This window comes from Capra hircus, chromosome 11 (genome assembly GCF_001704415.2).
Source record: "Capra hircus breed San Clemente chromosome 11, ASM170441v1, whole genome shotgun sequence".
Taxonomy (NCBI): Eukaryota; Metazoa; Chordata; class Mammalia; order Artiodactyla; family Bovidae; genus Capra; species Capra hircus.
In genome coordinates this window covers 14,911,293-14,937,562 of record NC_030818.1, presented here as the reverse complement: position 1 = coordinate 14,937,562, position 26,270 = coordinate 14,911,293, and the positions used below count along the sequence as shown (strand labels likewise).

At 34.2% G+C, this 26,270-nt stretch overlaps 1 protein-coding gene across 6 annotated transcripts in view; it reads right to left on the bottom strand.

Moving 5' to 3' along the window:
- BIRC6 (baculoviral IAP repeat containing 6) overlaps positions 1-26,270 on the bottom strand; it is a 210,165-nt gene that overhangs the window by 86,938 nt on the left and 96,957 nt on the right. For all 6 annotated transcript variants that reach the window (XR_001918779.1, XM_018055092.1, XM_018055093.1 and 3 more), the window contains 15 exons: positions 25,343-25,526; positions 24,569-24,724; positions 22,720-22,853; positions 21,693-21,846; positions 19,156-19,272; positions 17,078-17,232; positions 16,440-16,566; positions 13,927-14,037; positions 12,524-12,657; positions 9,560-9,687; positions 6,872-7,434; positions 5,735-5,910; positions 4,667-4,763; positions 4,324-4,518; positions 3,299-3,499 (listed from right to left, as the gene is read on the bottom strand). Coding sequence is in view for 5 of the 6 variants with exons in the window: in XM_018055092.1 (XP_017910581.1) it covers positions 3,299-3,499; positions 4,324-4,518; positions 4,667-4,763; positions 5,735-5,910; positions 6,872-7,434; positions 9,560-9,687; positions 12,524-12,657; positions 13,927-14,037; positions 16,440-16,566; positions 17,078-17,232; positions 19,156-19,272; positions 21,693-21,846; positions 22,720-22,853; positions 24,569-24,724; positions 25,343-25,526 (2,632 nt within the window). In the remaining variant the exon portion in view is untranslated. The remainder of the gene's footprint in view (positions 1-3,298; positions 3,500-4,323; positions 4,519-4,666; positions 4,764-5,734; positions 5,911-6,871; positions 7,435-9,559; positions 9,688-12,523; positions 12,658-13,926; positions 14,038-16,439; positions 16,567-17,077; positions 17,233-19,155; positions 19,273-21,692; positions 21,847-22,719; positions 22,854-24,568; positions 24,725-25,342; positions 25,527-26,270) is intronic.

The window sequence follows — 26,270 nt, the reverse complement described above, 5'->3', positions numbered from 1 at the left end:
ATTGATTTTGGAGCTATTATATGAAATTTATAGTCTAATAAAAACTGCACATAAAAAATTCTAACATTAACCTAAAAACAGAGTAACTGAAGACATGCATTCCACATACACTTCATTTTCTTGAAGAAAGCAAAAACAGGCAATTACTCTATTATTTCTACTCTCAGAATTATCACCAGCAAAATGGGGCATTTGATTAGTATGCTATGGTTTATAGCTGTATATAATTTAGGAGGAACATGACTTTAAAAGTACCTTTTCACAAGCTCATTATTTCACTACTATCATATTGCTATGATTTCAAACACATTTGAGTTTAGAAATCGTTTTCACCTCCGATCCTTTTTTGCCTTTCAAAATTTAAACATTCAGAATATTTAAAATAAATTCCTGCTGAAATTTAAGGAGGCCAAATGAAGTAATCGAAAAAGCAAGAGCTTTACTGACTACACCAAAGCCTTTCACTGTGGATTACAACAAACTGTGGAAAACTCTTAAAGAGCTGGGAATAGCAGACCACCTGACCTGCCTCCTGAGAAATCTGTATGCAGCTCAAGAAGCAACAGTTAGAACTGGACACGGAACAAGAGACTGGTTCCACGTCGGAAAAGGAGCACGTCAAGGCTGTATATTGTCACCTGCTTACTTAACTTCTATGAAGAGTACATCATGAGAAATGCCAGGCTGGATGAAGCACAAGCTGGAATCAAGATTACCGGGAGAAATATCAATAATCTCAGATATGTAGATGACACCAACTTATGGCAGAAAGTGAAGAACTAAAGAGCCTCTTGATGAAAGTGAAAGAGGAGAGTGAAAAAGTTGGCCTAAAGATCAATATTCAGAAAACGAAGATCTGGTCCCATCACTTCATGGCACATAGATGGGGAAAGCATGGAAACAGTGTCAGACATTATTTTCTTGGGCTCCAAAATCACTGCAGATGGTGACTGGAGCCATGAAATTAAAAGACGCTTACTCCTTGGAAGAAAAGTTATGTCCAACCTAGATAGCATATTCAAAAGCAGAGACATTACTTTGCAACCAAAGGTCCGTCCGTCTACTCAAAGCTATGGTTTTTCCAGTAGTCATGTATGGATGTGAAAGCTGGACTATGAAGAAAGCTGAGCGCCAAAGAATTAACGCTTTTGAACTGTGGTGTTGGAGAAGATTCTTGAGAGTTCCTTGGACTGCAAGGAGATCCAACCAGTCCATCCTAAAGGAAATCAGCCCTGAATATTCATTGGAAGGACTGATGCTGAAGCTGAAACTTCAATACTCTGCCCACCTAACGGGAAAAACTGACTCACTGGAAAAAAACCTCGATGCTGGGAAAGATTCAAAGGAGGAGGAGAAGGGGATGACGGAGGATGAGATGGTTGGATTGCATCACCGACTTTATGGACATGAGTTTGAGTAAACTCCGGGAGTTGGTGATGGACAGGGAAGCCTGGCGTGCTGCAGTCCACAGGGTCACAAAGAGTCAAACACGACTAAGTGAACTGAACTGAACTGAACTGAATAAAATTATTGGGTGCTGCAGTGGTAAAGAATCTGCCTATCAGTGCAGGAAATGTGTTCAATCCCTGGGTGGCAAGATCCCTTACAGTAGGAAATGGCAACCTGCTCCAACATTCTTGCCTGGGTAATTTCAACAGAGGAGCCTGGTAGGCAACAGTCCACAGCGTCACAGAGTCTGGCACTACTGAGCACACACACACAATGAAGTAATTAACTGGCAGATGCTATGGGAAAATTCTTTCTCACAAACATGGAAGGATACTTAATAAATTTATCTATCAACTAAAACAACCTTTCAACCTTGATTTTAATGTCAACTATAAAATCAAGAAGTAACTTTTATTATATGCCAGTTATACCCCTGGTTTGCACAGAGAACTAGGTAAGTCACATTATTTTTAATTTTAATCTAACCTTTCAAGGAAGTATTATCCACATTATATAATCTCTTTGACTCTACCAATACAAACTGATAAAAAGAGACTAAATAATCCAAACCCTCACACATTTTATGTTCAAGACCATGTTTTGATTCTAAAGGCTATGTTATTTCTACAGGAATACACTATATCTTTAGTTTGTGCTCTGATCTCAAACCAAAAGTATTAAGCACACTTGTGTCAGAAAACATGTAACCTATTGATTTGTCATAATGTACAGAGTCCTCCATTGTAACGTCCTTCCTGTCCAAATTACTGTGTATAAATTCTAGCTACAATTCAAAGCCACTTTCTCCTTCCCACAAAAGCAGCTTCCTCCTCATCTTAGATTATCTTCTAAGTCTTACACTGTTGGAGGTTATAATGACTTATATTTTGCCATGTAATATATTCATTTTTGACTTGCCAAAACACTGCATTAATCTACTTTTTTTCTGTCATTTTTTTCATTATATCTATTTTAATCTGGTATGTGTGGATTCTACAACTCTGTTAGGGTATAATAATAATCTAATATTGCAAATAAGTATAAAAATGTATTCTTCCATATATGCCAGCAGTCTACAAAATTTCCCATAGATCTTCATTAAATTATTGAGTGACATATGATAGCAATGAGAATCAATCATTCAAGATAAATGATTGTCACAACTTCAACAATTCTGTATAAATCAACCATCACAAATGTAAAATAGTACTTCATATTTCTTCATGAATGCTTGAAAGAGTTCCTTCTTCTTTTAATGTATAAATTATTTTTTTAATTCTTTGTAATTAATTATTTCCCTTGCAAAGTTACAACAAAATGTATTAAATGAAAATGCATCAAACAGATGATACTCAAAACATTAAAAATTTAAAGGTCGTAATATTCAAAATATCACACTCTACATATTACAATAAAAAATTCTTTGCAGAAGTAATTATCTTACAATGGGAAGGGAATCTATGTTAATTTCATCTTATAGAGCTAGGATTGAGGACTAGAAAATCTAAGAAAGCCATCTACAGTTGTACAAACTAATTCATTTTGTCTTAATGCTATAGTGCCATAAATTCTGGGGAAGGTGAAAAGCAAAATAATATACACCTAGGATATATTTCCTTAAATTTCATCACACATTCTGTTTATTTCAGGGAAACAGTCATGCCAATTCACTTAACGGTAAATGATGTGGTGGTAATGTTAAATATTAAATTAAACTGTTCAAAATTAGGCAATCTAGAAATTTTATTTAAGTTTATCACTGTTTGCTGCGTATATTTCTCATTTTTTAAATGCTTCTATATGTTACAGTTTGTTTTCATGGTGGATCTTTAAACAAATTATTACTCACTTGCAAGAGATGCCAGGTGAGGTTGGATATGTATCTCTTTAAGGAGCACTGCTGCAGGAAGGTGAATGGTAAGGTCGCACCAGGCCTCCTCTGGCAGGAAGATGTAGGACCAAGCAGCAGAGCGAGCTCTTCTATGAGGGGGTGTGGCCTGTAAAAGCACCTCAGCTGGTTGGGCAGTGGGACTGCTAGACGTGATTGTACCTACAGAAGTATTTCAAATAAAATAAAAACTTGCAAAAGAAACCTAATAAAGCATCAAGAACTATTCAAATCACAATAATTACACTAGAAAAATTAGCTAAAAACATGAATATTTAATATCATGAATCCACTTAATATATTTAGCATAATTTGTGACAGTATTCACAAATAATCAGGGCATCCAGTCAACTGGCAAGGTGACAAGTTCACTGTTAACTGCTGCCTAATTTCTACATACTAACATGTCAAATGAAAACTAAACAAGCAACAACAAATCATGCACAGTAATTCTCAAATGATTTAAGTAAAAAGCAATGTTCAATACAGCCTTGAAAATAAAATACACTTGATAATAAAAAATAAACTTGAAAATAATCATCTTTATTCTAAACTGTCAATGTTTATGAGTTACAAATATGAAAAGAAAAATACAGAAAGATACTATATAGACTGAAAAAATGAATAACTATATAAATTTTAAACTTCATTTTTTAAAAAAGCACTCAAAATAAGAAGGAACAAGCTTTGTAAAACAAACAGTTATACTGAAAACTGACATAAGAATCTATACTACCTAGTTTCACAAATTGTGTCTATTTAAACTCAGAAAAAAAAAAAACATTTTCCTACTAAAGAACAAATAAAAACTTCCTTCTAATCAGTAGACAGTTTGGAAAACTAGTGCCTTTAAAATCGATGGTTTTTAATTAAAATGGTGATATTATAACACTATCAACTTATTTTGATAACTACTTTTGCTTCAAAGCAGCCAATTAACTATTATTTAAATTCACACCCATAAGATGAAATAACTGTTTTCTTACCCAGGGGTGCAAAGTTATGGATCCCTTCTGCATTGTCAGGCTCAGAAGCTAGGATTCTTGTTTTCAAAGTGCTGTCAACAGCTTTATTCGGACCAGAGTCAAGAAATTTCATAATAGTTGATACCATACTTCTTGCAGTGTTTACAATAGCCCGTGTACTAGTAACCATATTGTTGCAAATGAGCTGAACACCACCTAAATTTATAAAAAATACTAAATTAAAATTATCTTAACACAGATGATTTGACACCAAGTCAACTTTCACAGAAGACTATCAAAATAAGAACATATTGCACTACTTAACGATTACACTTAAACAGCAGTTTTGGAAATTTGGCCTTACCCATATCGTGGAATGCTTTCAAGGCCTCACTAGTATCCAGTACTCTCAGAATGAACCACAGTAATGGTTCAGATAACTGGCAAGTAGCAAGAGAGCCCTAAAAAAAAAACCATACATGTATGCTGTGATTTTAAAAAGGTGATTATTAATTTACTATGAATTAGGACAATTAAGTTTCACTGAATATAACATTCTTTTATATTTAATTATTGTAAAATGGTAAACTTAACCTAAATCACTTAATATAAAATGTCTGCCAAAATATTTAAGAAATCTTGCCTGTGTCAGAAGGTCAGTGAACAGTCTCCTCGGAACTCAGCACTTTCTGTGCCTGTCTTTACCTAGTATTCTCATTTTCTACCTTAATGTGCACTCATTTCCTTTTCCACTAGACAGTACTTTCCTTTGAAAATGTAGCCTTCTCAAATATTTATCTCTACATCTTCCAATGGGGAAATATATATACAGATTCAATACATATTTATGAAAATGATAATTATACAATGACATATAAAAGATTCCTTAAGAAATTATATTTTAAAATCTGCTTTTGGAAAAAATAGTAAATAGACTAGAAGGTAAAATAATCACACTGGCTCCTAAAATTTCATTTTTAAAAAGGAAATTTAAAAAGTAATAACATTCTAACCTATTTCTCTTTTAAAATTACTCTAACCCCTTTTAACTGAAAGGAAACTAAATATGCAACTTAAGCTTGAAACAAAACACTCATACTAAATTTTCATATATACTTCTATGTAGAACATGTTGGTATTCAACTATACTATTTCTAGGGAAAAGGAAAGAACTACTTCCTAAGACAATGGAAAGAAAATCTTAAAATTTAAAAAACATTTTACTCTTATATCACTATAGTTAACTTTGACAATTTCAAGGAAACTTTTCTCTTCAACTTGTATTATTAATCTACAGTTCTCATCTGCTGATTCTGTTCATTTCCCAACATATAACTAGAATACTCGATTTGTCTCTGTCTTACAGATAATTCTCTGCTCCCCTTGCTATTGACTACTTAAATCACTGCAACTGTTGCTGGATTGAACTCACCTGTCTGCCCATATACCCACAGGCCATGTAGGTTAGAATTGGCTGCAGCATCATATGAACTGTAGACGCTTTTTTACTAAGAGTTGTCAGTATGGTAAACAGTCCATCCCCAACTGATATGGCATCTAACCCACCGTGAAAGTTTTCATGTTTAGTGAGATGTAATCCACTTGCCCCTAGTTTAAATAAAAAGTTTACAGATTTTTTTAAAAAGCAAATCCTTAAAAACCAATAATAATTAAAATAGAGAGTATTACAAGCAAGCCATTTTTTCCCCCCAAACCACTGAAGGATGCATACAAAACAGCTGTGTGTGGGTCTGCGTGTTGTGTGAATATATACATATATGCACATCTAGAAATTAAAATACCTAACATAACATTCAGTAGAGAATGATTTTTGGTTATCTTTTTATAGAAGATATGTCTGTTGTTGGTAACAATATAAAAAAGTCATTCTATCACACAACTGAGGAACACATTATACGTATCAAGAAGAAAAGCAGAGAAAAACAACTGACACTATGATGCAACTATACTTTAAAACTTTTAATCAAGAAGACAATATTTTTTTTTCCCTTACATGAAGGAAGAAATACTAATAAGCAAAATTACATCAGGAATGAATTTTGTCAAATTACTGAAGCTTAATTAGTTTAAAATAACATTAGCTTTCAAAGTAGAAAAGTAAAGAAACAATATACAAATTTTACATTGATGTGTCATTGGAACTGTTAAAACTTGAACAAAAATTTATACTTTACATTATAAGAAACTGTAAGTAAATAAAATTTACTCATCCCCTAATACGAAATCTGATGTCTAATTCATATTTAAAATGTTAGAGACAGACGACTACAAATTATGGTGCCTAGCTTAAAAAACTGCTTCCTTTTCTTAATTTAATTCCATACAAGTTATTTTGTTAGTATTTTCCAATTTAAAAAAGTTCACACTTAAAAATTTTCAACTGATGTATGCCACTCTACAGAAGTTTTAACTAATAACAGTCAGGCTAAGATGTTCACAGTAAAGTAACACTGTATTGTACAGTAAAAAGAAAATGAATTCATACATTGCTAAAGGAAAGAGATACAGTACTAGAAACAGGTTTAAGATTAATATTCTCAATACGTACCAATTATCATTGCCATGGCACTGCTATTACACAGGCCCAGAGCAGACAAAATCTGGCTCATAATCTGCTGGTTGGCTAACACTAAGTCAGCGACAAATGCAGGTGGTCCTTGAATGCTACTAGTGCTTCCATTACCATCTTTGCCTCCTGAAACTTTTTCTTCATCTGAAACACTGTCTGTCGTACTGGCGGTCACAGGCACTCTTGCACTGTATTCCCTATTGCCCGAAAGAGGCAGCTGAACTAAAATGTTAACCAGTTTTAGCAAATCAAACATGAGTTGATCTCTTGTCATTTCACCACAAACTGCTTTTGCATCACCTGGACGAATGAGGTTGGCAAAGAGTCCCCCAAAGCATGCTCGAGCACCCACTGAGCTGTCTGATCCACTTCGAGACATGACTTTGTCTGAGCAAGTGATATAGTGGTGCACTAAAAACGTGACAGACTCTATCACAGCAGAAATAGTACTAACGGAAACAACTTCAAAATTCTGCTCCAAAGCGAATTCTAAAAGCTTTACTTGGGCATCAAGAGGTCCTTGGCCTGTCTGGAAGGCACCCCTGCAGAAAAAGGGAGAGGATTAAAAATTAACCCATTTTAAATTGTTTTGAAAGAGGTAACCACCAGAATACAAGAAAGCTAGACAATAATTAAACTCCTGGTATTCACTTTGCAGCAGTTTCCCACTCTTCCTGCGTCCTTCTTGTTCTTACCTCCATTTTATCATATAAAATAAAAAATAAATTTCCTTCCAAATAGAAACTGACGAACAAGTAAATCAAAGAGGTGATTTTGAAGCCACAGACTAAAATAATTATATATCACAAGGCACTCCTCATAATGAATGAGCTCTGTATTGTTAGAACCTCAAATGTTGTTAAACATTTCTTACTAATCTTGATTTTCATAAATTAGGATTCAACCAATTCACTCTTACACATCAAACTGAATGCTCTCAAGTGCTGCTTATGCTTAAAATATAGAAAGCTGGAAAGATCACTGTCCCCCCAACTTAACAATTTTTTAAAAAGCCAAATTAACTCTAAAGTCATAACTTTTCTTGAACCCATCAGAGAGCTGAGGTCAAAGCTTTTCTTGAACCCATCAGAGAGCTGAGGGCACAAAAAAGACTGAAATCCATGAAAAGATAGGCATCTCCAGGAAGTGGAATATAAACACTGGGTTTCCTGTGGCAGAACTTGGGAAGTCAAGATGCTGGCAACATACATAAGTGTAAGAAGAACTCAGCTAAAATATTTAACAAACTGTTACTCCCAGTATGTAAGGGTGGTAACACTGAGCCCTGAGAACTCCCATTCATGCACAGGCACCCTCCCTTCAACATGCCCCACACATACCCTGCCCTGTGCATCCATTCTATCTGGCTGTTCCTGAGTTTTATACTTTATATAAACTGAAAAATGTAAGTAAATGTTTTTCCTGAGTTTTGTGAGTCTTTCTAGCAAATTACTGAACCAGAAGAGGGATTGTGAGAACTCTTGAACTTGTAATGAAATCATACAGCACAACTTCGATTTCACATTTTCCAATTACATGTATGCATAACATAACATCACATTTTTGGGTTTTGTGAATCTGCTCCTTCCCATACTTATGCTTCATCATTGCACAAACACTATGAACAAGTTGAACTACCACATTAGTATTTTAAAATAGCTATAAAGGAGGAAGAAAACACCAATGAGGATAAAATTTTCTGCCACTATGAAAACATATCTCCATATAACTATTATTATGAATAAATTATTAATGTATGCTATTTAAATCAATTAATTTTAATATTTTATTTTATTAATTATTTTATGATATTATAAACCATACCTTTTTCTGACTTCCAATATTTTGAAACTAACTGTTAGAGAGTGATGTAATCTCCAAGTTATTTTAAATATTTTCAAATATACATTAAAATATTTTAAAACTTCACTGGCACTTTGACAATGAAATTAAATAATAAAGATAGCAAACAGCATTTTTAACTTCTTCCTGGGAACTTTTAAAATAAACATAATAGAGTCTGGTTTGTTCATAATGTTTTTTTTTCCCCGTAATTTTAAATAAGATAATAATACAGTTAATATTTCATTAAAAGTTTTTCTCAAAAAGCAATGTTGGCTTTTATGAAGTATCTCATAGTATGATGAAATGATTCATTAATATGATATACAGTATATGATATTGAAATATTCATGCATTTTAAGAATCAACCCATTATGGTCGCAGTTTATTCTTTTTAACCTATTGCTTGACTTTGGTAATAAATTTCATTTAGGATTTAGATACAAGATTAATATTTTTCTTTTTTAAGATATCTTTATCAAGTAGGTCTCAAATAAAATTACTAGTAGCTTTAATTCCTTACCTTTATTCTAGAATAATTTAAAGAGCTTCAAGTAAATTTCAGGTAGAAGGTTTATAACTACTAATCTATGAACCCATTATTCCATTAACAATAGAAGCAGCTTAGGATCTGGGAGAGCCACAATGAAAAGAAAACAATCAGGAAACATATCAATAAATCTTTCCCTCTTAATTCTTGGTATCATCCTGCTTGTCTATCCCCAGATAAACTCCCAACAAATGATAAGAGAAAATTTATTTGGAGGATTACCTATTGCTTCTATCAATACATCAGGAATACATGTTAATGACATTGAAATTTACCTTTCTGTTGAAAGTATATGAATTAGCTTGAGCAAAAATTCACTGAATATCTGAGGACATGTTGAAGAAAGATGCACTTGCAATCGGGTAAGAAATTCTTGCATAGCTTGCGTAGCTGTTGGACCAACCTGAAGAAAAATGTAATTCTACTGAAAACTGCTTACTGATTCCATTTACTGAATTATTCATTTAAAAGTATCAAGTGTTAAGAGCCATATGGTTAAAGCTTCTCATTTGAAAAACAAAAATATTAACAGTGATAGCATGAAACCAACTAAGCTTTAGGCCTTGATATATTTTAAATTGAAAATTACAGATTCTATGGTCAATATTTTTCCATTATGTCAGACTTATTTAATTCAACATAGAAAAAGACTCACCTAAATTATACAAAAAATATCTCTACAATGCTTTCAAAAGCACAAAAAACTGTGATTTTCACAATCTTAATTATCCCATTTCAACAGACAGGCTAAGTGATCCACAAAAGGTCATGCTTCTAATGACTACAAGAGCAAATACTAAAATGAATGGAGGGAAAAACTCTCCAAACAAAAACTACAGAGCTAAAAATAAACCTGCAGCAGTCTGCAAAAGAAAAATAAAAAGCTTTCCAAACTTCTATCTCTTCAATGAAAAAAAACTATAGTGAGAGCTACACCAAGTACCATTGGAATGTTATGATCATAAACCCTACAGGAGTTTTGGAAAAACATAATGCAATGTAGTTCTCAAAACCATTTTAGGCAAACTTCATTTCTAATTCTGAGCATAAAAATCTTAACATTCATAACAAAACTACCTATTATAAACCAAAATATCTGTGGAAAGCTTGATCTTGAATAACTTTTATTCTGCCTTAAAAAAAAAAAAAAGTGGGGGGAGAGGAAACACACTATTTTATATAGTGGTATGCTCCCTGACACGTAGGCTCTACCATGAACAAGCTGTACAATTGTGGGCAATGCAGATAATGCATGTTTTCTCATATGTAAAATAAAGATGCTGGAATCGGTGATTTCAGGAATTCTCACATTCCATTCATGCAACCTTTATGTATAATAATTACTTGATAACACGCCTCTGCCCCCCAATCAAAACTCTGGGCCAATCAAACTACAAATAGTCTTTTCTTATCTTTTTCTTTCATTTATTTTATGATGATCTACAAAATTCAAGTCTATTCTGTAGTATGACAGTACTGACTAAATGCACCCAACAGAATTTAAGCTCCAAGAATGGCAGAGTCTCGTTAACTACATAAATCTCTAGCACCCAGAACAGTACACAGATCTTACACACAGATAAGCAATAAATAGCTAAGAAATAAAAGATAACCTTGCAAAACATTTATGAATAATCCATTAGAAAGATACTATGAACAGTGAATATATTTTATTTGAAAAGAAATATAATGAAGGAAAAATAATTTTTAAAGCAGTACAACAAAAGCGTGAAAGTTAAGTCGCTCAGTTGTGTCCGACTCTTTGCGACCCCATGGACTGCAGCCTGCCAGGATCCTCCGTCCATGGGATTTTCCAGGCAAGAATACTGGAGTGGGTTGCCATTTCCTTCTCCAGGAGATCTTCCTGACCCCGGGACTGAACCCAGGTCTCCAGCATTGTAGGCAGATGCTTTACCATCTGAGCCAATTGATATAAAGGAAATATCTGTGGTTAGACTAAAAAAGCTTGTAAGTTCTAATATACCTTTTTTTTCTGAATTAACAAAAGCAGTATTTATCTTTTTCCTTTCAGGTTTGAGATGTAATTGACACATGGGACTGTGTAAGTTTGAAGTATACAGAGTAATGATTTGACTTACAGACACAATGAAACGATTACCACAGTAAGTTTAGAGAACATCCATCTCATATAGATACAAAATAAAAGAAAAAACCTTTTTCTATATAAGTTGCAAGATTTACTCTCTCAGCAAACTTTCATATATAATATACAGAGATGTAAATTACATTTATCTTGCTATACATTACATCCCTAGTACTTACTTGTCATAACTGGAAGATTTTGCCTTCTGGTTACCTTCATCCAATTCCCCCAACCCCTACCTCTGATCTTTTCTTCTATGAGTCTGTTTTTGAAGTGAAATTCACCTACAACACTATTTAGATCCTGGTGTACAACAGTGATTTGATATTTCTATACATTTCAAAATAATCACCACAGTAAGTCTAGTTACCATCTGTCATCATAAAGACATTGCATTATTACTGACAATATGCCCCACGTAGTACATTTTATACTGGTGATTCATTTATTTTGTACCTGGAAATTTGTACCTCTCAATTTCCCTCACCTATTTCTCTCATCTTTCCCACCCTCTGACCCCAATCTCCCATTCAGGCAACCACCTGTTTGTTTCCTGTTTCTATGACTCTATTCACTTTTATTACCTTTGTTCATTTGTTACGCTTTTTGAGGTTCCACATACAAGTAAACTCAAAGCATTTGTCTTTCTCTGTTTTACTGCACTTAGTATAATACTGTTTAGGTCTATTCATGGCAACTTTTCATTTTTTGTTGAACAAAATATTTAATATTATTAAAGAATTAAGTTAGGTGACTTCTCAAATCTTGACTGTAGAGGTCATTAAACATAATACATTATTTTTAAAATATTTTTAAAATCCCAAAGTTTTGAAATGCTTTCCTAAAATTTAAGTATTTGTTTAGAAAGTTTCACAAATAATACAATATAACACCAAAAATGCATCTCTGCATAAAAATCAAGGAATTCCAAGAGAAAACTTACTACCTGCTGTATTGTTTCAGTACAGCTATTATTATAAATAATTCAAAACATTTTATTACATTTATACATAAAAAGCCATCATTTAATACCTTAGCAATAAAAATTTTACATATTTGGTACACTTAAATTTTATTTTACAAATAAGTTTACTAAATAATCTAAGCCTATCTCTGGTTTTCAAAAATCATATACCTGTGGACTGTGTTGATTTGTTCCATGTGGACTTGTGCCAGAAAGAAATTTCACTAAAACATGAATCAGGTTTGCATCTGAAACCAGCAGATGGGCAGTACTCTCCTGAGTTCCAATGGCACTACTGGAACCAGCTATAAAGCATTAAAAAAAAGAAGTTTTCAATAAACAGTCTGAAACAATGGAACTGCAGTGTTTAAAACATCTCTTGGTTTCAAAGGAAACTCATATATTCCTGGTAGTTACTAAAAACAAGCTAAATCTCTACTGTACTGACTGAGCCTCACTTTCTATTTTCCTCTACCACAGATCTCTTGCCTCCTTTCTGGCAGGGAAAAATATCTAGTTTAATATATATTTTATTCAGTATACAGACAAGTTGAAAAGAAATAATTAAATGCTTACTGTCCTTTTGGTCAGCCTATTCTTAGTAATCACTGTCCCTTTCTAGAAATAAAGATTTATTTTTCAGATAAAGTTTAACCCAGCTTTTGAAGATAAACTGAGGTAAAATTTATTCATTTTAGCAGGTTAGCTACATAAAGATTGCATACTGTTAAGATATATACTGATAATTCAACAGTTTTTTGAAGTGAACAAAATACTCAAGTTAAATCTATCATCAGCCTCATATAGAAAGTGAAAGTCTTAGTGGTTTAGCGTGTTGCAATCTTTGCAAGCCCATGGACCGTAGCCTGCCAGGCTTCTCTGTCTGTGGGATTTTCCCGGCAGGAATACTGGAGTGGGTAGCCATTCCCTTCTCCAGGGGATCTTCCTGACATAGGGATTAAATTGGGTCTCCTGAATTTCAGGCAGATTTTTTACTGTCTGAGCCACCGGGGAAGTTTCGTTCTTAAAAGGTTCAAAAATTAATTTTACTATCTTAACTTAAACAGGAAATAAAGAAGTGAGGTAAAGAAAGTAGGAAACTATTAGGAGTTTAGAATCTGAGAAGAAACAATTAGATTCCAGGAAAACAGATTTTAGATGTGAAAAGCACAAACTGAGGTATCTAGTCATATATGTTCATGAATATATTAATATGAACAAACCATTTTTAAGTGCTAAGTTACTTTAAAAAGAATAAATAACCAGCACAAGACACAGGCTAACATTACATACTTGATTTTGTACTGTAAAAGTAATCAATTTTTAAAAGTAAAAGTTTTTAGGAGGTAAAAATATAATTTAAACTTGTAATTATAGATACATGGGCGTATATAATCAAAGTAAAGTAGCACAAAGGACAAGACACATTAGAAACAAGTCTAACAGAGACATAGTCAAATAAGACATTTAATCATTTTCACAACTATTTCACTTCTTGGAAACATCTTTTTAAGAAACTGATAGCAAGAAAAAAAAAATGTATGTCAGAAATATAAAGGACTGTCTGGACTTACAATTAAGCTGCATGTTTGTCATGAGAGTTAGACTATGAAGCACAAGGCACCATGTCCGGAGCAATGTATTGGGATACCAAGCTAACACCGTGAGAAAGCTGGTTATTGATGCTGTTTGGAAAAGAGAAAGGGGAAATTTTCACCTCAGAAATAGCAAATGTTTACTAAGAATTGAAACAAAGAGAATTTAAAACCATGACATTATTTTTAAGATCAATTCACTAGTGTCCTCAAAACATAAGTAAGAGTTTCCCATTAAATATAACTAAAGCATTAGAGTCAGCAACATTTTATGTCTAGGTTTAAAGCTCATTCCATGACAAATAACATGTCATCACTACACATTTGTCATCCTTTCCAAACTACAGGCTATATAATTTGTGTTTTACTAAATACCCTCATATTCTGCAAAATCAAAAACTGAAAATAATAGGGCATCCTAGAAAGAGAGAAGTAGGGCAGACCATTCAAAATCAATGCAACTTCCCAGAAAAGCACAAAATAAAATTATAACTAAGTCACCTACAAGGCCTATATAAGAAACAGGTTTGGCAGGTGGAGAAACGAAAAAAGGTATTAAAAATAAGCAAACACAATATAGAGCACTTAATCCTGCCCTTAAAACACCAAGTAAATTGGCTGATTCCAGATCCCAGGCAGGAAATATATATAGTCTGCAACACCTATCATATTAAAACCTAAAAAAGATGTTGTGTATTTCACAAAAAAACAAAACAAAACAATCTAAAAAGAAAGCATCTTACTGACTACAAACAGCATAATTTCAGCATCAATAAACAATGATTATGACAGAAACATAAGAAACTTCCCAGAAAAAGCACAAAATAAAACAATCATGAACTTATATTTATTAAATAAATTAAGTGGCCTAGATTATATAATCTACTTGTGAACCAATTAACTTTAAAATTTAATTTTAAAATACAAAAAATTTACATCACTTTTTCTGCTTCCATTACACAAACTGTACGTCCAAAGGGTGACATGATAGTATATTAAAGGAAGTTTCTCTTTATGGAAGTATTGATACTTCAAGATAAATAAAAAAAGGAATAACAAAATTAGACTATTTTCATTTAGAAACTTCCTGTGAATGGCTAGTAATTCTAGGCATTAATCATCATTGCCTACTAACAACACAAAAACAAATAACCTATGAAACTATCTTTAAATAACAAAACAAAAAATCAGATTAAGCTCCATGTCTAACTACCAAACAACTATTTTTTGACAAAAAAAACTCTGCAAAGGAATAGGACAAAAAAAAGACATAGGAGGAATTTTAAAACATAATTAAAATGTGCAGACCCTCTACAGATTCCATCTTAAATAAACAAAAAAGTTTTGTTAACAGTTTAGACAACTGGAAATTTGAATACTGACCAAATATCTGATGACAGTAAGAAATAATTAATATTTCTTACCCTTGTTTATATTTAATGTTTTTCACAATAATAAAGTTTAAAAAAGGGATGGGAGCAAAATTAATAACAATAATCGTTAATACAGTGAAACACATGCAAACCTAATAATTAAAGCAGGGCTGGCTCCTATAGAAACAATGCATATATAAACAGGACCAGGAGAGAGCACAGCTGTCATTAAGGCTGAGACAGGCCATATGAGGGCCATGTGTGATGCACATCTCCAGAGAGAAAGAACCAAGAGTAAATAATTTTTACTTTTCTTTGAACAGATTCATATAACCAGAGCTGAAAGCGAGTTCTACTCCTATTGAAGGGTATTATTCAGGTCCTGCAATTCCCACATTTTTGCATTTCTCAAGAAAAGAACAAAATGAATGAACACAACTTCTACAAAAAAACTGACATCCTTCTGCAATCTACTAATTCTCTAGAATTACTGCACATTTTAAAACACACCAGTTACAAAAGAATAGCTTATGGGACTTCCCCGTGGTTAAGAATCCGCCTTGCAATGCAGAGGACGAGAGTTCGATGCCTGGTAGGGGAACTAAGATCCCACTTGCCTCAGCTAAGCCCACCTGCCGCAACTAGAGAGTCCGTGCACTGCAACAGAAGATGCACAAGACGCAACAAAAAGCGCACAGTGAAGACCCTGTGTGCCACCACTAGGAGCCAATGACCAACCCTGACACAGCCAAACGAATAAAGAATTAAAAAAAGAAGAGTAGCTTATGAACAAGACAAATACTTAAGGAAACACAATGGAAAGACTAACAGAACACTGTAGAGTTTATGTCTGTGCAGTCAAAATACAGATCATACAGTTTTCTGTCCTCTTTCCTGCTAATTAATAAGTCAGTATATTTTAAAAGGTGTTTTTTTTTTTTACTAAAACAGTACAACCATGATAAAGATTATTAACCTAATCATTCTCTTTTTAACTTACTTTATGCTATGTTAATGACATAGCATAAATGTCACCTTGATTTATATAAATATGTTTATATATAATTTTGATTTTATGATTTATATAAATAAATATATTTATATATAAATAAATCTTACCTTGATTTAATGTAATGACAGGTATTCGATTAGCATTATATAAAAAAATGTCTGCTCCATTTTCTTTGTTTCCAGATGAACTAGAATTCAGACTCAATGTGAGCCACAGCTGGAGAAGTGATTCCAACTGAAAAACAATGAAAATTGACAGAAAGAAAATGTACCCATGTATTATGAAATAGCATGTAAACAAAAAAACTTATGTAGGAATCCTTACGATTATGAGTAAATAATCTGTCAATTAGATACTACTTTTGGTTACTTCAATTCAGGTGAAGAGCAAACATCTTAAAAATCTAGATCAAATGAAATTTAACTGAATTAAAATTTATAATTTACCAAATACAAATGTTTTACTAAATTAAAAGAGGTGACTCAAGTCTTTAAATACACGTGTGTGTATAATATACAGGTGTGTGTATAATATACAGTTAGAACTAAAGAAGTTTAAAATCATAAAAATAATAAATAACCTATCACTGATGAACAGTGGTTAATTAAAATAACTCCAAGATTTTTCCATCTGAGTATGACAAAGAAATCATCACTGTCTGATTGAGACTGATCTTTCCAGTTATTTCATCTTTTCCAGGCCAGCAATAACGTCTAAAAATACACCATTTCTCCTGAAGTCATACCTGAACATGATGGACTTGAAGCATGGAAAAAAGTTTGTTGAAACAAACATTTAACATCGGGACAGATGATAACTGTACAATAAGCTGGTTGGACTGGTTTGCTGCTTGTAAGCCCCCTAGAAGTGAATCATCTGTTCCGGTGGGAGACTGTGATACTGAAAATTAAACACAATTGTGATTTTATCACAAAGTAGCAGGAGAAATGTTAACTAGCTATTAATATGTACAGTTAAGCGAAGGGTTTTTTTTTTTTTAATTAAAATTGCATTTTTTTTAATGATTCAGCATTACATTGTTTGAAAACATGGTTTTACAACATTACTTGAAAGTTCAAAAGAAAAATCACCACAAAGAGAAGCTCCCTAATTCACGGCACTTGTCCACCAAAGGGAAAGAACCTTACTCTCCAGCAATTTCTATCTGCAATTTTCTCCTAATTAATAAAAGGGAGGAAAAAAGGGAAAGAAAGAAGACCCTTGCCTATTTCTTGAGGAGATGGCTTTAGAACAATCTAGACTCTAATCCATTGATTCTCAACCTTAAATGGCACATTAAAATTGTCAGGGAACTATTGAAAAGTTCTGATGTGAGGATACACACACCAAACTAACTGAGTATAGATTCATGGTGAGCAGAGAAATAAAGGGATGCTAAGAGAACTTTCTCACGTATTTAGAAAGTTTTATACTAAATGAAGAAAATAAGTTTTGGGCAGAAAAATAATCAAAAGAGAGACTATATCAAGAAGCAGAACACTACAACAATTCTTAGGGTTTTCTATTTTTTCTGTACTTCCTAAGGCAAGAAAAAATGAAAAATGCAAACCAAAAGAATTCAACTTTATATAGAAAGATCTGAAAACCCAAATTTCTCTATTGAAATGAATTCTGAACTCTCCTTCAAAAGACATGACACGCTTCCTAGGTTCTAACTAGTATCCCTATACTTTTATTCATCAACATGTCCCACCATATTTTCATTTTTCTTGACCTAAGAAAAGTAAAAACATCACCATCTCCCTAGCACAGCTCCACCTTAAGGTAGACAGGCTACTCTCTTAACTGTACTCACGTGGCAGAAGGGGATCTACTGAAGTCTAGCACAACATCAACAGTCAGGAAACTGTGTCCTTTGGCCAAATATGGCAGGCCACCAGGCTCTGTAACATGGTTTTCAAATAGCCATAGCTATTCATTTAGGTATATGTTGTCTACAGCTGCTTAAGTCAGAGTAGAGCTGTAAAACATGCATGGCCCCAGAGAGCCTAAAATGTTTACTATCTGGTCATTCACTATAAAAAGTTTTTCTTCTTTTGCTATAGATAATTAGGTAGTACGTCGTCTCAATTCTGTAGTTCAATCAGACCCATTTGGCTATCATCATGATATGTCTTTCATCTTCTTTCATATGTCCTCAAGGAAGATAAAGATGTTACTATCAAGAAACCCACTTTATCATAAATTTGGATATAATGCGACAAACTCCTAGGCAGCTAGCTATACAGGCTTCCCCAAAAATGTCATTAACCTCACACTACCACAAATAACAAAAACATGACTCAAGTTTTTGGACTGAACTTAAGACCACTACATGGAGGTGTTCTGTTCCCCTTCTACTCTCTGAATTCATTAATCTTCTGTCTTATCTCTCAACTTGCTACTAAATTAAAAAGGGAGAGTTTAAAAATCTGTCACTGGTAGTTCCCTGGTGGTGCAGTGGATAAGAACCTACCTGCCAATGCAGGAGACACGAGTTCAATCTCTGGCCCAGGAAGAATCCACGCGCCATGGAGCAACAAAGCCCGTGTGCCACAACTACTGAGCCTGCGCTCTATAGAGCCTGGGAGCCACAACTACTGAAGCCTGCATGCCTAGAGCCTATGCTCCACAACAAGAGAAGCCCATGACTGCAAAAAAGAGTAGTTGCTCATCACCGCAACTAGAGAAAGCCTTTGCAAAGCAACAAAGACTCAGTGCAGCCAGAAATAATTTTTTAAAAAATCCACTGAGTACATATGACAATAATCAAGAGATAAACTGTTAAGTATAATACTCTTAAGAGTGGTGACTTTTACATACATGTAGGAGATGTATTTGTTAATGCCTGTAATATGGAATCTGCTTCCAGGGTAGACATCATTTTCAACATAAGCTCTGCTTGTTGTTCGAGTCCAACTTCTAGGCGAGCATCTAGGGCTACAAAAAACAATTAAAAAACAAAAGCTATTAAATAATTATTATTCATGTCCTACTTCCTACAACAAAATGTTGACATCTGAGCCCCAAACAGGGTGAGGAATACATCTCCCCATCAGAGCAACCTGGCACGGGCACCAGAGGAACAGCAGGTAACAGGATCTGGGCAAAGGAGGCTAGAGACAGGACAGTGGTGATATAAAGAAAGGCAGCCCAAGTAAGGGAAGCAATGACAGTGGAAGCAAGTATATTAAGGGTAAGGAGAATCAGGTACTTCACTATCAAGAGAAAAGAGAAATAGGAACAAAGGAAAAATGAAGGCTATGGAGTTAGATTGCAGTTAGATTAACTGATGTATCAATGTAAACTTGCAGCATGCTAGATAGACAAACAAATACAGAAATAAATATAAACACAAATGTGTGTACACATTCCCTAGATTTGTCCATCAAGAGACCATGGAAACAGCCCCAAGTTAGCAACAAGTATATCGAGTACTCAAACCTTGAATTCTCCCACTAAAAGGTTTTGAAATATCTTTTTTGTTCATGAAGAGGCTAATTCTCAGTCTGGAAAAGGGAAAGTAAATGATGAGCTTGGGGCATCTTGTTATCCCAAAAAAGGGAAATGTTCAAAGAAAGATGAGGCCATGTCAAAAAAAAAAACAAGAGACCAGTTTAAAGGAGATATCACTGGTCAAATCAAGGCAATATGAATATCAAAATAAATAATGATATGTGAATTTACCTAATGCATAGAACTATACACTTAAAAATGGTTAAAATGGAAAACTTCATGTTCTCTATATTTTAAGACAAATAAATAATGGTAATAACAAATTATAACACACTGAATAAAAAAAGGAAACCACTGGTCTATTCAAAAGTAAATGAATAAACTATTAACTTCTTTTTTAAAAAAATAACAGTTTCCAAGTATTCTTCTGTCACTCCAACCAATCAAAATTTTTTTGCAAAAGGGAAAAGAATAATTTTTCACTGGAAAATTTTGATAGACATGTCTTTTTTCAAGTAATTAGACTGAAGACCACCAGCAGTGATCCAAATTAAAATCATGAGCCGCCTAATAGGATGCAATAAGAAAAGCCTGACACTACAGTTTCCTAATATTACTGCCAAAGTCACATAACCAGAATCTAATCATGAGGAAACAGCATACAAACTCCAACTGACGGAAATTCTACCAAATAACTGGCCTATAATCTTCAAAAGCACCAAGATCATGAAAGTCACTTCTGAAAAAGTGTGGCAAACTGAATAACACTGAAGAGATATGGTAACTATAGTTCACCCATGAAAAATACACTTTGAACTGCACAAGTCAACTTACACGGATTTTTTTCAATAAATATATACTACACAATCCACAGTTCGCTGAATGCATGGATGCAAAGGGCTTCCCAGGTGGCACTAGTGGTAAAGAACCTGTTTGATCCCGGGATTGGGAAGATTCCCTAAAGGAGGACACAGCAACCCACTTCAGTATTCTTGCCTGGAAAATCCCCATGGGCAAAGAAGACTGGTTGGCTGCAGCCATTAAGGTCACAGAGAGTCAGACACAACTTAAGTGTCTTAACACACACACACATACACACACACTCAAAACTTTGGAGAGAAAGAACCAACTGTAAAGTTACACACAGACTTTCAACTGTTTGGGAGTGGGCCACTCTACTCCCCTATTACTCAAGGGTTAACTGTAAAATGCAACATACAATTTGCATCATTTTCCATAAAGGACATTATTTAGACACAACTGCTGAAACTTGAATGGATTCTTAAAGTTAGTACTAATGTTAATTTCCTGATTTTGATGGAATGTGCTTCCTGATATGTTTATGTAGAAGAAATGTCCTGCTTTGTAAAACAAAATAAAATTAAAAAATATCAGATTAACAACTTACTCCCAAATGGGTCAGGATAAAGCTGTTCTCTGTATTACACTTGTAACTTTTCAGTAAATGTATGGTTGATTCAAAATTTAAGAAAATATTTCATTGAAAAAAGAAAGTTACATACTCTGTGACAAGAAGAGTACAAAAATAATACTCAACGTGATTCCATTCTGCTTACAAATAAACATAAATTTACTATTATAATAACAATAAAAGTAAAAGAAAGTACAATAACAATAAAAATAATTAAAGCCACTGGCAAACTCACACAGCTCACAAGTATATTTTGCTCAGTGTTATTTTGAGAAACAAAAGATGGACCATAAATAGAAATGCTTCCAAACTGACCAACACACAGCTCTGAGTGTCAGTCACTCTCAAGGCAGCCCTGCAAAAATGAACTCTCTCAGCATACATTCAGGATCAAATTCTCAGGAGACCAAGAATACACAAACTGAGAACTTGTTTTAAGAATAGCTTGTCTTAATAACAGTGCCTCACTTACCCTGAGACACTGAAACACTAACTGTCTGTGATCCATTCTTCTCTGCATTTGCTGGTGGCTTTGCTACAGGAATTCCAAGACCTCCAATGTACGGGTTGTAATTGTAGGTGCCATAATCAGCACCCCAATAGTCATACCATGTACTGCTTATTGGCTTAAAAAAATAGAAAAAACTTTGGTTTATTTTTGACTCTTCACTAAGAGTAACATATTATTTACACCACCTTAACTCAAACAGGGCTACAAAGTAAACATTCCCCTTACTCTTTAAATTTTTAAAACATAAATTTAATGATCTATAGGAATGGTTCAGAATATTCCATTGTATCCCCAAGTCTAAAAAGACCATATTTATTAGAATCTAGCATCTTAATCAAGGCAATGGCAACCCACTCCAGTCCTCTTGCCTTGAGAATCCCATGGACGGAGGAGCCTGGTAGGCTATATATAGTCCATGGGGTCACTAAGAGTTGGACATGACTGAGCGACTTCACTTTCACGCATTGGAGAAGGAAATGGCAACCCACTCCAGTGTTCTTGCCTGGAGAGTCCCAGGGAAAGAGGAGCCTGTTGGGCTGCCGTCTATGGGGTCACACAGAGTCGGACACGACTGACGTGACTTAGCAGCAACAACAGCAGGATCTTAATAAAATCTCTTACAAACAAAATAAACTAAAATAAAGTATTAGAGTTGTATCTCCTTTAGAAAAAGTAGCAGCTAGTAAAGGTGTAGATTCTGCAATGAACTCAACCTGGATGAGCTTAAATGCTGCTTGAAATCTCAATACTCCATAACCATACCTCCTATGTTTATTAATGGTTCTTATTAACATTTAAGGTAATATTAGCAGCTATATTAAAAAATAATGATGTAAGGTCTCCTTATAACATTCCAATAGTTTCATAAAAAATCTACCATAGTATCTAAAGTAATTTAATTTTGAGCGAACTAAATAATGGGTTACATTAAATGTATACTTTCAAAATGAAAGATTTTAATTGCAAAGAATATTCTAGTGGATCATACCTTAAAGACTTTGGCTGCAAGAGGATCCTTTTCCAAATCAATATCTAAAGGATCAATGTCAACTTCCATTAGATCCTGAAGTAGCTCAAGGTCAATTTCTTTATCTTTTTCCAAAGAGGAAAGAGGAGGTGCACCTTCAAATAATTTAAAGTGATTTTTTTGGTGGAGTATATAAAATTTACCCAATATACTACTGCTTTTAATTATAAAGCAATTACATTTACTTAAATATAAAATGTTTCTGATATAGAAGTCTCTACATTTTTATACTTGAAAATTAAGCATAAGTAAGTACACAAACACATCAGCCTATAACACACACAATTAAAAACACCAGTGCAATAGTATGTAACTTCCTAGGGAAAAAGACCATAGGATTAGTCCTTGTTGAATCAAGTTACATAAACTTTGCTGTTAAAAATAACCATTAACCACTTCTAGAAAGAACAACTATTGTTCATTTTATTGCCTCCAGTATATAATTCATAAATTACACCTAATGGTTAGGGAAACAAAACCCATTATTAAAGTGAAAAGTAAAGTTTTAAGAGCACTGCTATTCACCCTATTTTTCTATCATGAATTAGAAACTATTTTGTCTCAGATGACTCCAAATGCTTGACCAGCCTTTTATGCCTTCCAACCTTTATCTTCCTTTCTTTCTCACTCTCTTTTATTCAACGTATGTTTATACAATGTCAAGAAAACATCAGCCTGCATTAGGGTTTGAGTATATGAAGATCAATAAAACACATCTCTACCTTCCAATAAATTAACAAGGGTTCAGAGGTGAGGGTACACAATAGAAATTAAACCAAATACAGCATGGTAGCTGCTACTGGAGACAATCAAGGAAGTAGGTAGCACCAACAGCAGTCTCCAACATAGCTGATAGTGATGGGAAAAGCTTCTTGGAGGAGGGTAGCAGTATGTGAATCTCAGACCAGAAGTTCACTATGCAAACTAGAGAAGAAAATCTCCTCCAGGTAAAGGGACTATCAGACAGAAAGGAAAAAATCATGAGAGAATCTAAGATTAAGTAATGAAACAAATGAAATGACTGTAACATTGCAATATATAAGGTAATAAATGAAACAGTCTTGAAAAGTAGGGAGTACACCACAAAGGTTTGTACATGCTAAGATGCACATTATAGTTTTGAAAAGGCAGAAAACAAAGAAAAAGTCAGGAGCCATTAACCTTGCTGTCTTTACCACTGTGTATTTTTAACAGCTTTCTAGCTTATAATTCCTTCCACAGAGCCAAGTTAAGACTGTATCAAAATAACATGGACACTGTGAAAGGATACCATTTCATTAGAAAAAACATGCAAAGGGCTTCTCCCGTGGCTCAGCGGTAATCAGCCTCTCCAATGCAGGAGACAGGAGGTGATTCTGGGTCAGAGAAGATCACACCTGCCACAGAGCAACTAACCCTGTTTGCCACCACACCTGAGCCTGTGGTCTAGAGCCCGGAAACTGAAACCACAGAGCCCCTGTGCTGCGGCAGCTACCGAAGCCAGTGCTCTGCAACAGGAGAAGACACCCCAGTGAGAAGCCCACACGCCGCAATGAGGAGCCGCCCGTGCCCCGAAACGAGGAATAGGCCCATGCAGCGGTGAAGAACCAGCACAGGCATAAACAAATGAATAAAAATTGTTTTTTAAAAAAAAGCATGCAGAAAATCAAAGTAAAACCTGTTTATCAGAAAAATACTGATATGGTCACTAAGGCCAAAGACTTACTATAAAAATTTTACACTTCATTAATATTCTTAGTTTTGAAATTTAAGTTTCCATTCTTTAAAAAAGAGCTAAGGATATGTTTAGTTGAAAATGCAAAGGATGTACCTGTCATATCATGTGTCAAAGGCTCATCGATAGTTTCCAGCAGCTGAACTGAAGACTGCTGCAGGGAGTCGTCAGAGTCGCCGGCTGTTGCACCCGCATCGTCACTCACCGTTCCTTCCTCCATGGCTTCTGCAGCTACTGGAGCCAGCAGTTCTCCTGCAGGTGAGAATATCATCACCTCAACTGTTTTAGTAATCAGGAAACAGACCCCCAAAGCATATTTTTTCATCTAGTATAGAGAACAGCATGTACACTACAACAACCATAAAATTTTCTGAGGCAAATGAGTCCTCATCTATCCAAGGAAATGCTAGGGCCTTCCATTGCACTAACTTCAAATGCTAACTAGTAAAAACATAAAATGTGTGCCTATGAATAAGGAGTCATTATCATCAATTTAAATATATTAACTCATTTATTCATCAAAATAACAATAAAGATGTTTTTATTATTCTTATTTTACAGATGAAAAAACTGAGGAATAGGGAGTACCTTCCTCAAGCACACCAAGAGAACTTAGAAGCAGCCCACTGCTGGTATTAATAAGGAATCAGACTAGCTCCCGTATCCCTGCACTTTATAACCTAATTCCTCCATAAACACTTGCATTTATCACAGGTATCAACATAATTAAACACAGAAGTAATTTGAAAGGGTTGCTACTGCTGAGATAAGACATTTTACACTTTTGAGGGGCACAGTTTCCTTTAATGATTTGTCAAGCATCAACAAGCTCATTTTGATATACCTTATTAAAAACAAATCCTAACAAACCTGCTAAGATATCCTGTAGCATACAAGTTAAGGAATATTGAGCCCAAGCACCACCCCAAGATATATCTCCTCTATTGAAGTCAGTTCCAACCAAAAGTAATAGCAGTCTTTCCAGTTGGGGTTCATTCACAATCTCACATAGATGTATGGTTGGCCTCGTGGCATTCGCAATGCGTGCAAGAACCTGTAATACATTTTATAAAATCATACACTTAAGTAGCTATTACATGTTTCCTCCAAAAATAAAGCACTGAAGTAACTTTTCTATGAGATATGCTTTTGATGTCAAAATAACTGTTTGACATGAAATGCAAAGGAAATGTAATTTCATGGATCAAATGTTAAAATCCAGGTAAAAAAATCTGAGTTGAAAAGTTCAATTTCTACAAACAATCAATATGCTACAGGAAAGCCTTCAGGGCATTAATACAGCCTTCACTGCTATAATTTGACACTCATCTGTAGATTGCCTATCTTAAAAGAAAAAGGTAGGCTGTACAGACATACCCAAGGCTTCCCTTGTGGCTCAGCAGTTAAAGAATCGCAATGTGGGAGACCTGGGTTTGATCCCTGGGTTGGGAAGATCCTCTGGAGAAGGGAAAGGCTACCCACACTCCAGTATTCTGGCCTGGAGAATTCCATGGACTGTATAATCCCTGGGGTCACAAAGAGTCAGACACAACTGAGCAACTTTCACTTCACTTCACACTATTTACATTTCAAGTCTACGTTAATCTAGTTTTAACTAGATTAAAAATGTATAATAGGTTTCCTAAAAATAAGTGCCCAAGTATTTCTAAAATCTTTCAAGGCACATTAAAAAAAACTAAACTGCATAAAAGGAAAACCAAAGCAGTTTTATTTCTCTTAAAACTCAATTTAAAACTTTATTTTTTTCTTCATTCTTTTTTTTATTCTCTAAGCCTGT